General features: G+C 36.0%; 1 protein-coding gene across 1 annotated transcript; it reads right to left on the bottom strand.

Annotated features, from left to right (window-relative positions):
- Nucleotides 1-1,842: 1,842 nt before the first annotated feature.
- LOC129292507 (phenolic glucoside malonyltransferase 1-like) lies at nucleotides 1,843-3,685 on the bottom strand. Its single transcript, XM_054930063.1, has one exon. The coding sequence runs from the start codon at nucleotides 3,515-3,517 to the stop codon at nucleotides 2,051-2,053; it is 1,467 nt and encodes a 488-aa protein (XP_054786038.1). The 5' UTR covers nucleotides 3,518-3,685; the 3' UTR covers nucleotides 1,843-2,050.
- Nucleotides 3,686-13,815: the final 10,130 nt, after the last annotated feature.

The following is a 13,815-nucleotide window of genomic DNA, read 5'->3' as shown; positions in this document are numbered from 1 at the left end:
AAATAATTGACCTAGTGAAGGAGAACTTTTACTAGCCTCGACATGAATGGGGTGTCAACAGGCATATACAGAGATGTAGAATTTACTACTTGGCCGAATCCACGGGTTAGAATACTAGATTATACATGCCTTTGCCAATTTCAGAAGCACCTTGGGAAGATGTGAACATGAATTTTGTTTTGGGTTTACCACAAACTCAGAGGCAAAAAGATTCTATCATGGTAGTTATGGATCATTTTTCAAAAATGGCCTATTTCATTCCATTCTAGAAGACCAATGATGCTATTCAAGTAGTAAATTTGTACTTCAAAGAGATTGTTTATTTGCATGGCATTCTTAAGACTATTACTTTTGATCATAACGTGAAGTTTCTTAGCCACTTTTGGTGGATGTTATGGAAGAAGATGGGAACTAAGCTCTATTTTAGCAACACTAGTTATCCCCAGATAGACGATCAAATTGAAGCAATAAACAAGATTCTTGGTAATCTTTTCGCAGTTTTGTGGGGAAGAATTTGAAGTAGTGAGATCTCATTCTTGCTCAAGTTGAATTTTCCTACAATAACTCTGTTAATCAAGCAACTATAAAGTGTTCATTTGAAGTTTCTTATGACACTCGTTCCCTTAGTCTGCTAGACTTGACCTCTTCACTTAATAAGCAGCAATATAGCTCTGATGCTAACTAAAGGGCTAAGGAAATTAAGAAGTTGCATGAGTAAGTCCACGAGTGAATCCAAAAGTAGAATTTGAGATATAAGGCTCAATGTGACAAGCATTAGAGACAGTAAACTTTTAAGGCAGGAGATTTGGTTTGGATACGTCTATAAAAGGAATGATTTCCTAAACAGCCAAACACCAAGTTGTCCCTAAGAGCTGATTGTCACGGGGCCATTACTCTCTCTCCAAAAAGCTAGCTCATTATGGTATACAGTGCACCCGCTTCTACAGTCAGGACCCTCCCCAAGTCCCTCCAATATGGGACCTGACAACTCTCTCGACCAATCCGTGATGCCCCCATCACGGGTGGCCTACCAGAGGGGCATATCGACTGGGCAAACTCGGGTCTGGCTCTGATACCACTTCGTCACAGGGCTATTACTCTCTCCTCAAAAAGCTAGCTCATAAAGGTGTGTAATGTACTTGCTTATATAGTCAGGACCTTCTCCAAGTCCCTTTAATGTGGGACCTGACATGATGGTCCCTTCAAGATTATGCAAAAGATCAATAATAATGCTTATAAGGTGGAAATGCCTAGTTCCTATGGAGTGTCTGCCACTTTCAACGTTGCTGATCTATCCGTTTACATTGACGATGATGCCGAATTTAGCTCGAGGGCAAGTTTTGTTTAACTCGAGGAGGATGGAATGGAACAACAATGAAGAAACGGAAGAAACGTATGGAAGAGCAAAAAACTGTCGTCCCTTGGGTCACCACCATTAACACAAATAATAAAAATATTTGTAACTTGCCATTTATCTCCTTTGCTCCGTTTCAAACTAGAAAATAGTACAGATAGCATAGTATTCTTGTGTACTGGGATCTCAAGTTAAAAAGAATAAACAAGAATTTGTTTCCCATTCAATTTTTGAGCTAGTTATATTATTCACCGAATTCAATCAAATCTCAATTAGAGAAGGCTAGAGCAGATAGAGAAGGATGTTGTTAAAATGAGACACCCTTGGTCTTGTTAGCCACTCGTCTTACTAATCCATCAAAAATTATTTCCCCTGCTCACTCTTCTACCATGCCCTTCATCGCCCCTTCGAACCACGCCTTCGTTCATGTTCTTCAAAAGTTTAATTTTAAGTTTTTCATTCATACGTATCCTAAAACACTTGGATCCTTAAAACATCAAATCATTTCAACTTTTCAAGTGCTTTTTAACCAGAAAAAAAAAATACCCTTCCAAAACCGGACTTTTCAGTATTTTGGCCTATAAAAAGAAAAAGAAGAGGGAGTAGAACTGAAAATGTGAAAAAGACATTAACACATGCTTTTATAATCTCGGCTTCTTTCTTGATCCGTTATCTCTGCACATCACGTGCTCCATGTCAAATACACTCAATCTCTGATCGAACAAGGGAAGCAAATTGATCCATCACATGGTTCTTCATTACGATTCCCACTTCCACCCCTCCATCACCAGCTTTGCTCTCTGCCATCGCCATTACTATACCTCTATCCCCAGAAATGATGTCCACTTTCTCTGGCCTTCCCCATCCAAAATCAGTCTCATAAGCCCCAAACCGGTTCGACCCGGCTACTGCTATGTATTGAACTTCCTTTCCTTCTCCAGATCGCGAAACACTCCTTGTAGACAGTGTCTCTGCTCCGTCAAGCACTCCTTTCTCTTTTTGTATTTTCGTTATCCTTCTGTGTATTTTCTTAGCAACCATGACTACCCCATATTCCTCATCCGGTTGTGTTTCTATAATATGAGACATCACGCAATTCCCAAAGTAGTTTTCAGGGATTGGAGGCTCTAACCTGGCCCTACAATCAGCTACGAGGCAGAATAACAGTTTCTTTCTCTTATTTTCAGTTCTTTCAATGGCTTTGGCAATGCAGACATGAACATAAGAAGTTGTAAGCACAAATGCTGATAAAGTTGGAGGCTTTGAAATTGATGATGAGTCTTCTCTTTCTTCTTTCAACTTGTGATTGATCTCCCAGTTCTGCAACACTCTTTCCTTTATCTTGTTTAAATCTCCTCGTTTCAGCTGGAATATGGCTCGAGCCGAGTCGTCCACTAGCGGCGGGAACAAGTTAGACAGAATCTTCAAGCTTGGCCTGTTCTTCTGAGTCTGACCAGTGGGATCAAAACCTGACCACCCATTAATGTATGCGACTGCAAGGCCACGTGGATCGAGGATAACTTCCCTGTCTAATAATGGCTGAAGTTCTGGGGGAAGCAAACCAGAAGAAGAAGATTCACTCTCTGCATCATGAGCCTCTGTTATTCGACATAGATAAGCCCAGGCCTTGATGAACAAGAACGATGACTTGCCATCTAAACCGGCATGGTGTGAGCTCATGCCAATGCAAAATCCGCTGTTGGGAAACAGAGTGATTTGCAGGGAAAGAACGGAAGCACATGAATCACGTGTCTCTAAATTCGGTATGAAAGGACGAGACTGCATTGCGTCACGAGGAGAGTTATCTATGAGATTGGTCATATCAGAATCAGAAACTGCTATGGCAACAGAGACTGCGTCGCCGAGAGAGTATTGGACGATGGGTTTGAGTGAGTCGTCGGAGGGCCAGACGATGTTGCCGGCAAGAGGGAGAAAGTGTTGAAGAGCGAGAGAGAGGGAGCGTTTGAGCTTTGGGACGATGGAATGGAAGAAGGAAGAAGACTGTAAGTGAGGAACGGAGAAGAAGAAGAGACGCTCAACAGGATGAACTCTGAGACAAAGCAAGTCGAAGAATGTGAGAGAGAAAGAGTACTCACGTGAAGATGGTGGCGGAGCGACTTTGCAGAGGTCAATTATTTTCACAGAAATGTTGGGAGACGCCATGGATGGGGAACGAAGCGGAGGAGGAAAGTGTGATAATGGGATCACTATTTAAGGCGGCTTTGAACTTTGGCATCAAGAATCAAGATATTATCAAACCAGGGCAGCCTCCTGAAACCGCCTCTGGGTTCTCTTTTATTTTATTTATTTCATTTTTTTAACGATTAGGGATGAGACGATTCTTCAAAAACAAGCAGAAGTTACTGCAGAGGATAAATTGATAAAGCATTATACGAGGGGCATTTAAGTTTTTAGACTTCGGGAGACTTGATCATGGCGCAAGTTGCATTGACTTTTCTTTAATTATATGTGTGTATTTAAGATGATTGGTTAAAGGGCTAAAGGAGGTTTACTAATTTCATTGAGTTTAGTGTGGAATAATGAGTAAATATAAATAAAAATATTTTTAATTTAAAAAACAAATGTAAAAGTTTTAAAATCTAATTAATTAGTATTAATGATTTGTCTTTAAAATAAGCAAAATGAATGTAAGATGTAACAACCCAATTTTTACTTACATAATTTAGGATTAAAGGGAAAAAATGCTCATAAATTTTTTTCAAGGGATACCCAATATTATTAAATGAAAGAAGATGCTAAAGTACCTATAATGTTGATTTAAGGGGTGCAACCGTCCCAAAATTGTTAAAGAAACCAAATATCCATTATATTCTTTAGAGTAATAGCTATGTTTTTCCCATCACGAGAACCAAAGCCATTATCTCAACCATCGCTCTCATATTCGTGAAGGAGATCAAGCTTGAAGCTGAGTGAGGACCAGCTCGAGGCTTTGATTCAGAAGGCGGACAAGAACAACAATGGCATGGTGGAGTTCTTTGAGTTCTTCACCATGGTCGAGCCAAATATCATCCATGCTCGCAGCCCCCACTTGGAGGCCAGTTTCACTAGATCTTTCAGATGTTTGGCCTTAACGATAATGGCTACACCATCGCCACTTAGCTCACACATTATGTAATATCCACCTTGACATTATAAGGACAACACTCTAACTCACTCTAACTCGCCGTTGTGATAACCAAAATTAATTTAAGTCCCAAATAAAAGTTATCACAATCTAAAGGTTTAAAAGTAATCAATTTAAAACATTGGGATCCCAAGAAAATTCTTTTTCAAAAGTTGTTTGAACTCAAATTATAATTTAAATAAATCAAATAGTATAGCAGAAGCATGAGAAGCAAACAACACTTGAAAATAAGTAGAAGAAAATTGGAATTTCTTCAGAAACTGGCCTATCTGCTGTGGCAAATGGCACAGAGGGATGAGTCCCTCAACATGCATTGCACTACGGCGTGAATCTACTATCATGACAGTGATTTGAACTTCCAGAGCACGGTTTCGCCATCTGATGTTTAATTTGAGTGGTTCAAGTGTTCACATGAAGCTTTTCAAGCTTTTTAGCTAATGGCACTAGTCTCACACTTGATAGAACACATTTATTATACACTTTTATTTGTCAATTAGGACTATTTTATTAATATTTTATCACCTCAAAGTGCACACAATGCATTAGAATTGAAAAATCACCTAAGTGTCTAGGTTCGATGCACTAGAGGTATTTTGATCAAAAAATAAAATTTTGAGAAAATGTATGAGAAAAACTGAGAAAGTACATTTTATATCTAGAAGATAAGTGGTCAAATTAAATTTTTTAAATTCATTTTAATTTGGGAGTAATTAAATAAAAAGTCAACATTTTCTTAAGTGTCTTAGTTTGACCTAGTTTTCGATTCGCCTTTGTGTAAAAATTTTTATATAATTTTGTGCAGCCTAAAATTTATTTATTTTAACAAATTCTCCCTTTTAATTATGAATTTAATTCTGAACTTTAATTAAATTTTATTTTGCCTTGTGTTATTTAATTAAATTATTTATGTGATATAGGTGGCATGTGACTTGTACATCAATTGGATAATTGAAGTCAACACTCCTTGAGGTCAAGGCTAATGGTTTGCACATGAATTAGGCTTTATTTTGGGATTAAATCAGCTTAAAAATGTGGATGACACATGAGAAATTAAACAAACATTTGAATCATTTATAAGCCAGTAGGAGGATGCCATCTTGCAAGTATGACAAGGCCTCAAAATTTCTTTTTATTTTATTTTCTTTTATTTTAATTGAGTAGTCAGCTAAAACAACACCTTGAGCATGTCCATTCAATCCTCAATTGAGATTCATAACCCATATTCTCTCATCTCTTCCATTCTCTCTCTCTAGTTCATCTTATTCTTCATTTTCTCCATCTTCTTTCTACTTTCTTCATTTTTTCAACACCCATAACTCCACATTCAGCCATCAAACCTCCATAAAGCCACTATCATTCCATTCTTCTCACTTGGATAAACCTATCCCTACCACTTGCAAAGAGATTTAAAGCTTGATTCCACCATTTTCATAGAGCTCTAGTTGGCTATGTCTAGTTCTTAGAGGAGTAAGATAGTTTTAATGTTTTCTAGCTAAATTTTCCATGGAATCTTAGGGGAGAGTTGATGAAAGAGGAGTTTTAAAATCTTCGCTTGGCTAAGCTTAACTATTTCTTCATCTTCTTTCAATTTCATAAGAATACTGTGACTATTATTGATTATAGTTCAATTTGACTTTAGTTTCATGGTTGCTTGTAATTGTTAATGTTAAAACAAGATTTTTGAGTTGAATTTCATGTTCTTCTAGCTGCTGGAATTTTGGTCCCTTGACAAGTTTGCATTCTAATTTGTGATTTCATTTGGTGAATGTCTTGTATTAACCTAGCATGCAATTGTGTGGTGAATACTTGATGAGTTGCTTGAGTTTTCATAGCTGTGAGCTTAGGTATACCTTTGGGCAGTGGCAATTGGGAATGAATTTTAACTAAAAACTTGGCTAATTTTTGAGCTAAGCTAGTGAGGTTACCTAAGGGGCTTGTAATAGAACTTAAGGAATTGAATTAGTAAAGCTAAGTTATTTGAGATAGTTGTCTTGAGTAAACACTTTTTTAATCATGGAAGAGGAGTTGAGTGAGTTGCCGTAATTAATTAAAAGATGAGATTCCTCCATTAACAATACCTTAGTGTTCTTACTAAGAAAAAGGAGAAGTTCAATCCATTCACTTAGTTAGCATTTTATTTTCTTGTCCATTAGGTAACTAGGTTAGTAATTAGGTAAACAATTTTCACAACTGTGGGTGATTTATTATATCAAGTAACCTTTGACTAAGCTAAAACCTTTCATCGAGAGATGACCTAGGGTTGGCCCTGTAAGGTCTCCTTTACTAAACCATGTTTAACTCTAAATTATGGCAATCTAGGGTTTAACCCTCAAAAGATTACCAAATTATAAAGTTTTTATAAAGGAAATTTCTCAAATTCTTTCAAAGAAATCTAAATTTCAACAATTCAAATATCAAACATTATATGATAAGTCCATATCAGAGTTTTGAAAGTAAAGCGAAAGATGGAAAATCAATTGGGACCCAAAATAATGAGTTTTAAAACTCAAAAACAAATTTTGTGCAAAAAATGGCACGTGCACCATGGCTTACGGCATGTGCACTATGGCTTGTCTTCTCTGTGCCATGTGCCACGGCATAAGGTGCCATACACCATGGCGCATTGCATGAATTTGACAGTATTAGTACTATCATTTGACAGCGCAGGGAGTGAATTTTTGATGCATCCCAAATCTCTGTCCAACGTTTGATTGAGGTGGTTTCAGTATCTACATAGAGCTTTCTCCTAGTTCTAACTAATGGCACTGGTTTCACACTCAAATTCATTTTCTATAAAAAGTTGGACACCAAAACTCATTTTGACCACTTTTCACAAATTTTCATGAATGGGCGTCCCAACTCAACCACTCATGCCAATAGCTCACACTAACCATCCAACCACACCTAATAGACTCTAACAAACCTGTGCAACGCACCACACATAAACCAAAACAATTATATCATAAAAATCACCATTCAACCTTAGTTTTCACAAAACATCAAGGGAGAGGCAATGTTACACAAAATCATCAAATTCATCCCAAATCTTTCAAAATACATATATTTCTACTTTCACAAGTATTTTGGCCCTGTCTACGGGTTTATAACCAAAACTCTCTAACCCAAGGCATAAAATACACTAGTTATACACAAAATCATATAAGTAGTGCATAAATTATGTCAAATGATCCTAGTTGGCAATTACATTAACAAATACACATGAAAGTAATAAAAGAGAGGCATATAGAGGATTACTCCATAATCCTGGGCCTCTGTATGTTTTCCCCGACTTAAATTTGATGAGTTGAGTTTTGAAAATATTAAGAATTGAGGGTTGAGTATAACTACTCAATAACCAAGTTCCAGCTAACCCATACAGTTTCATATCAATTGTAAATAGATGCAATTAGACAATAAGCATAGATAACACATAAACACTTAGCCACGGTTCACAAAATTAACAACCATGTGATCGGGCTTGTCATAATACACTTTATCATGATATTTCACAAAACATAACACAGAGTCACAAAAATAACAACCATGCACCCTTAACACATGCCAGACTATAAAACTAAAAACTATATAGCCAGACTTATATGCATAATTACTTTTTCACGGATTAATCTAGCCTTCTACTTGTAAGGAGCTACCGAGCCAAGGTTAACTCACTCACTTATGTAATCCATTTTCCCTCAATACTAACAACCATGGGGTGTCGTACCCCTAATAGCCTCCTCATGAATTGATGGAGACTAGTTAGGTTTGAGTCCCTTATAGAACAAGTGGGACAATCCCGAATTAATGATGGGACAAGGGCTACCACCCGATTCTAATGGTCAGTGCCAAGGCTAGTTCCCAATTCCAATAGTCACTGCTAATACCACGTGGATTTAAATCCATCTGCTCCTCTCCCTAGGCGAACTCTTGCTAATGATCATGCTATGCACATTTTTCACATAGTATGTATTTTAAAAATCAATTCATAGTACATGAACTCACATAAACTCAAATACTCCACAAGATCAACACATAATACATCACAATTCTCTACCCATAATAACAAATCACAATTAATTTCATAAAACACTAAGGGTGGAATAATCATGGTTATCTTTCTAAAACCATTTCACAAGTCAAACACATTGCTAATATACATCATTGATTTAAATCATAAATCACATTTCATAAACACAATGAACATTCAACTATAAAGATTAAGTTTCCCCCAGTTACCTCAAACCTTTGAGAGGTCAAAGGTTTACCCCTCACTATACCAACTTCCTAAAGCTTCAACAAGCTCGAATGGTGACAAAATGAACCACACTACAATCATACCATAAGAATATCATCATTATCTCAATCTTGAAAATTTATCTCTATTTTATCAACCCATGGTTACTACCCATTCATACCCAATAGGCTTATTAGGTTCTATTAATGCACATTATCACTAATAACACCTTAAATTATTATTAATGCACATAAACCTCTACCAACTACCATATTTATATCAATTTTCAGATATTAAATGCTCTCATGGACCAACTACTTCTAAAATTATTAATGTGGTGTTTCAATACCTTCAACAACTCCCATTAGACTCATTTTAACCAAAAATCCTATGGACCAAAAATCCATCTTCCAACTCAAACCTTACTATAAATCATCATAGATGAGGGAGAGAAAGGAAGAATGAGGCACCATAAACTTACCTTGGTGTTCGGGAGCTTCAAAATGTCAACAATGAAAGCCAATATTATGCCCTAATAAAGCCTAAGTCAAGCTTTTTTTTTCCTCTCCTCCTCCTCTTTTGTTTTTGCACGCAGAATGTATTTGATTTATCATATTTTTACCTGTGCGCCGTGGTGCACACTGCCCTCCGCTAAGGCACATGGCACAGAGAAGCCCATTGTATTCAAATTCATCTTTGTGTACTGTGGCAAATTGACCACGTGCTACAGCATGTGGCACAAAGGATAATTCTTCATTTTTTTCCTCTTTCCTTGCCCGAGTGGCCCGCCATTAATTCGGAACCACTTTTAAGGCTGGAATTACCATATTTACACCAAGTTAAGCCCCTCTGGCCACACACCTTATTAACTCACTAAGTACTCTCATTATATTAATAAACTAGGATTAAATTTTTCTGGATGTTACAAGCCTTATATTGCATTAAGGTTTAGCTTTAGTTTAATTTTGAGGGAAGAGCAACTAATTTCTCTGTCAATACTCAAATAATCATCTATGAAAAAGATGGACACCTAAATCCAAAATGGTTTGTTTTCACTTTAAAACACATTCAAAGGTGTCTAGTTCACACTACCAAATGTCATTAGCTTCGAAATCACTTTGACCAACTCAAATGGAGCATACACCATATATTAGGACAATCATATCACGCAAGTAACCATTCATGCATCAAATGACTACCCAACCCCAAATCTCAACAATGTAAAGGGGTGGATAAAATTCAACAAAAACATCATTTTGGTCATCCCAACACAAAGCTATCTTAATAAATCATTTGAACTAGTATCTTGACTATTCACACATATTTAATCACAAGAACCTTTAATCTAGGCCAAGATGTGCACTCGTTCCATAAATTCTCATACAAGTGATTGCACAACAAGTGGAATGCTTCTAAGTTAGCATAATATTATGACATATTAGTTACATAACTCAAAATAGGAAAGGGAATAGCAATACAATGATGCTCTTCACTCTTCAGTTGTTCCTTCCTTTTCCTTGCTCCTACTAGAGCCCTCACTTATAAAATATAACCACGTGGTGAGATTAACATCTCAGTAACAAAATAATTTACCATTATTAATTAATATGCATAACTGTGAGGGAGTAATGCTAATATACAACAAAATACTCATTTAGCATAATCCACACCATCTTTTCCATCATCATAATTCAATTTCACTCTAGCATGATCATTCTACAATCTGAGCCTCTATATCACCTCAACTGAAACCATAGGCTCTTAGACAAAGTGTACATTCACAATAGCTCGAGCTCACCTTTTGTGGTAGGATCACCTAGCTAAAGGTGTCCTATCCTACTTTTAGACTATGGTCTCCCCCTATTGTACACGAATTGAGATGTCATTACTCCAACACCGTGCTTCACTAGGCACTAAGGAGATACAGGCCATATGGACTTTCACCACTCCTTCTTATGGGCAAACTCTCACCCCCTATCATAATCATGCTCACATATCTCATATATAATACATATTCATATCCAATAATTCTCAATAAATTCAAATAAGAATTTCACAATCATCATCGTTTGGAAATTGTTTCACATGCACAGAATCATAGTTTGAAAAATACAATGCTTTCAAATCACAAGTAGAAGGTTTACATATCTACTCATAAATAGTTAAGCAATATAATTGAATAGTATAAATTATTCTATTACCCTAACCTTTTGTCACTAAAAGGGTTACCGTGGTTCAATGTTAGCTCCACACATTTCAACTCACACCATAACACTCAAACAACCTTCAATCTACATAAGTAAGTGATAATTATCAATTATCACTCCTATTAAAGCTTGAAATCACTAGATTCTAAGTACCCATATCTCTTGAATAACTTATTTAATGACAGCAACCCTTCAAAAAAACTTTAACAATCCTATTTAGCATCTAAATATACCAAAATCATCACCAAATATCCACATTATCCTAAAACTTCAAATTCTTATGTAAGGTTTGTCAAACCTTAGTAAAAAATTTCAAATCACCATAAAACCCATAAATTTAGGGTTAAAGACTTGATTTAACTCTCCAAGACCTTAAACAAGGCAATGGGTTTGGCCTACACCTAAAGGAACCAAAATCATAGCCTTCATTGTCCTAAAGTTAAAAATTTGCATAAAAATGTAGAGGGAGATGTAAAGGAGGCTTACCAAAGTGTGAAACTTGCTCCCAATGCTTCTAAATTATTCATAAGGTTGAGCCATAAGAGTCTCAAGTCACTGCTCATCACCTTCTTGCATTTCCTTGTCTCCTACTTCTGATTTTTGCCTAATTATGTGAACTGATAGTGCAAAATTTTTCACATGCGCTGTGACGTATTGGTGCATCTGTCATGGTGCATGGTAAAAGAATCCCAAACTCATTTTAGGTCTCTGTTTGTGTCACAGCCCACTCGATCTCCAATCTATCCCTCTTCTAAGGCTGTCCAATGAGCCAAAAACTATTTTAGTTTCCTATAAGCATAATGAAATCAAAATTCACTTGAAATTACCATTCTACCCTTATAAACATGTAAAATCCCTAGATTTAAGACTTAAAATGTTACACATTACATGGCCAAATCCTAAAACATTTAAGAATTCTTTGGCTATCACTTCTGCTACCTTTGACAATTCTTGGTTTGGAAATCTCATCATTTCTCTCATAATATTTTCTCATATCTTCAAGCATCAGTTTTATATCAATCATCCTATTCATTTTATGTTCATTTTATCAAGTTGCTAGGTTTTCTATTGATGGCTTGAGAAAAATCTATTGTTGAAGATGGTGACACAAGAAGGGAAGCATCGAGGCTATAGGAAGTGCAATCATATCCCCCATTTAGTACGCTAACATGAATCTCTAAAATGCATCTCTCAGGGAAGCATACAATTCCAGAGGGAGTTATGCGATGACAACACTAGATGATTATGTTGGTGAAAATCATAGAGGCTAAGATCAAGAGATTGACACCACCAAGGGTGATTCCGAGGAGGTTAACGCCATAAAAAGAGGGAGACTTGGAGATGGAATGATACTAAATTTATGTCATGTTACTATAGGAGGAAGCCCTAAAGATAAGGTGGCTGATTGTATAAGGGCTGGAAGAGAGGTAGGTAGAAAAGATTTTTTATACATTTGGTAGGTTGGTTTGATGATAAAGATGGTATTGAGATTGAGGTTGAGTAGTCTGGCGATGCACCTAAAGATTCCTCGATTGTCATGTCCACAGCTAAAGAGAAGTTTTCAAATATGTCATCGGGAGGTATAGTTAGGTTTCCTTAGCGAAGGAGCTGATGACGAAGGATCCGTCATCATATCCAGGACAAGGAAGCACTTATTGGTGAATAACATATGGAGGAAAGCCCAAAATAGAATAAAGAATTGCAGGAAATATTAGAGTAGGGAGATAATTGTTAAAGAATGGGATCTTCCTATCTATAGTAAGAACTAATAAAGGGCTTACACTAAGTTCAAGTAATGTCACACTGCCTATGTCAAATTCTAAAGACAGGTCTTTCTTTAAGGGTTCCTGGGATGGCGTGAACCTAAGAGTTGTATAGATGTATATATAGGGAGCACAAATATTTAGAAATTTTTTTAATAAGTTGTAATATGATATTTAAATCATTAAAAGATGGGATTAATGAATTTAGGTGGGATTAAAATCATCTAAAGTTTATTTCCTGAAGTCTAATGAAGTTGAGAATATTTCAACAATCAATTAAATTAAAGTGATAAGATTTTGCCATGTAGTTATTAAAATAAGTTTTAGATGTGTGGGAGTGGTTTCCACAACTTATTGCTCTTCTAAAACTTACCCTGAACTAAATGATGATTAATCTATTTTGGAGAATGATTGTAGTAGTGGTTGTCATGTTTTATTAATTTGGAATAATGACAACCTCTATATCTACCTTCTTGATATGAGCCTTAGATGGTGCAAAATGATACTCCTCACAAATTTTGGAAATCATAACGATGGTTTTATTATTATCCATCTTTGATATCGATCGTACTTGTTAAAACTCTAATGAACTTGACCCATCGAGAAGACCAGATGACTAATAACTTGTTTACTCTTCAAGTGACTCATTGCTTCTTTTCATCCATAAATTATCCTATAATTGCAATTTGATCTTGTTTTCTTTTATTTTCTCATATGAATAAATGCCCTAGAGGGCAACAGAAAAGAATTCGCATAGATTTCATCTCGGGTAGTGTATTGCACTAAAGCATTGATTAACAAAAAGTCATAGGAAAAACACCAATTCAGAACACGTTTGATTTACTACGTGGCAAAATTTTGATACTTTAATCTAAATGACGGCTAGAATGTTCTCAACTTCACCAGACTTCAAGAAATAGACATCACATGATTTTGATCCATTTAGCTGAAGTTTTCTTTTTGTAGAAATGGAGACAAGATTTTATATTTTGTTAAGAAAATAATAAAATGAGCAAAAATGATAAAGAAACTTCAATTAAATTCTCCAATTTCAACTTCAAAGAATTTAAACCTTGTAATATGTTATCTTATAGATATTAATTGCCTTCAGT

The sequence above is a fragment of the Prosopis cineraria genome, unplaced genomic scaffold, assembly GCF_029017545.1.
Source record: "Prosopis cineraria cultivar Desert tree isolate PC_DT_omini unplaced genomic scaffold, ASM2901754v1 PC1, whole genome shotgun sequence".
In the NCBI taxonomy this organism is placed as follows: Eukaryota; Viridiplantae; Streptophyta; class Magnoliopsida; order Fabales; family Fabaceae; genus Prosopis; species Prosopis cineraria.
Note: the sequence above shows the minus strand (reverse complement) of the source record. Positions and strands in the feature narration are given on the sequence as shown.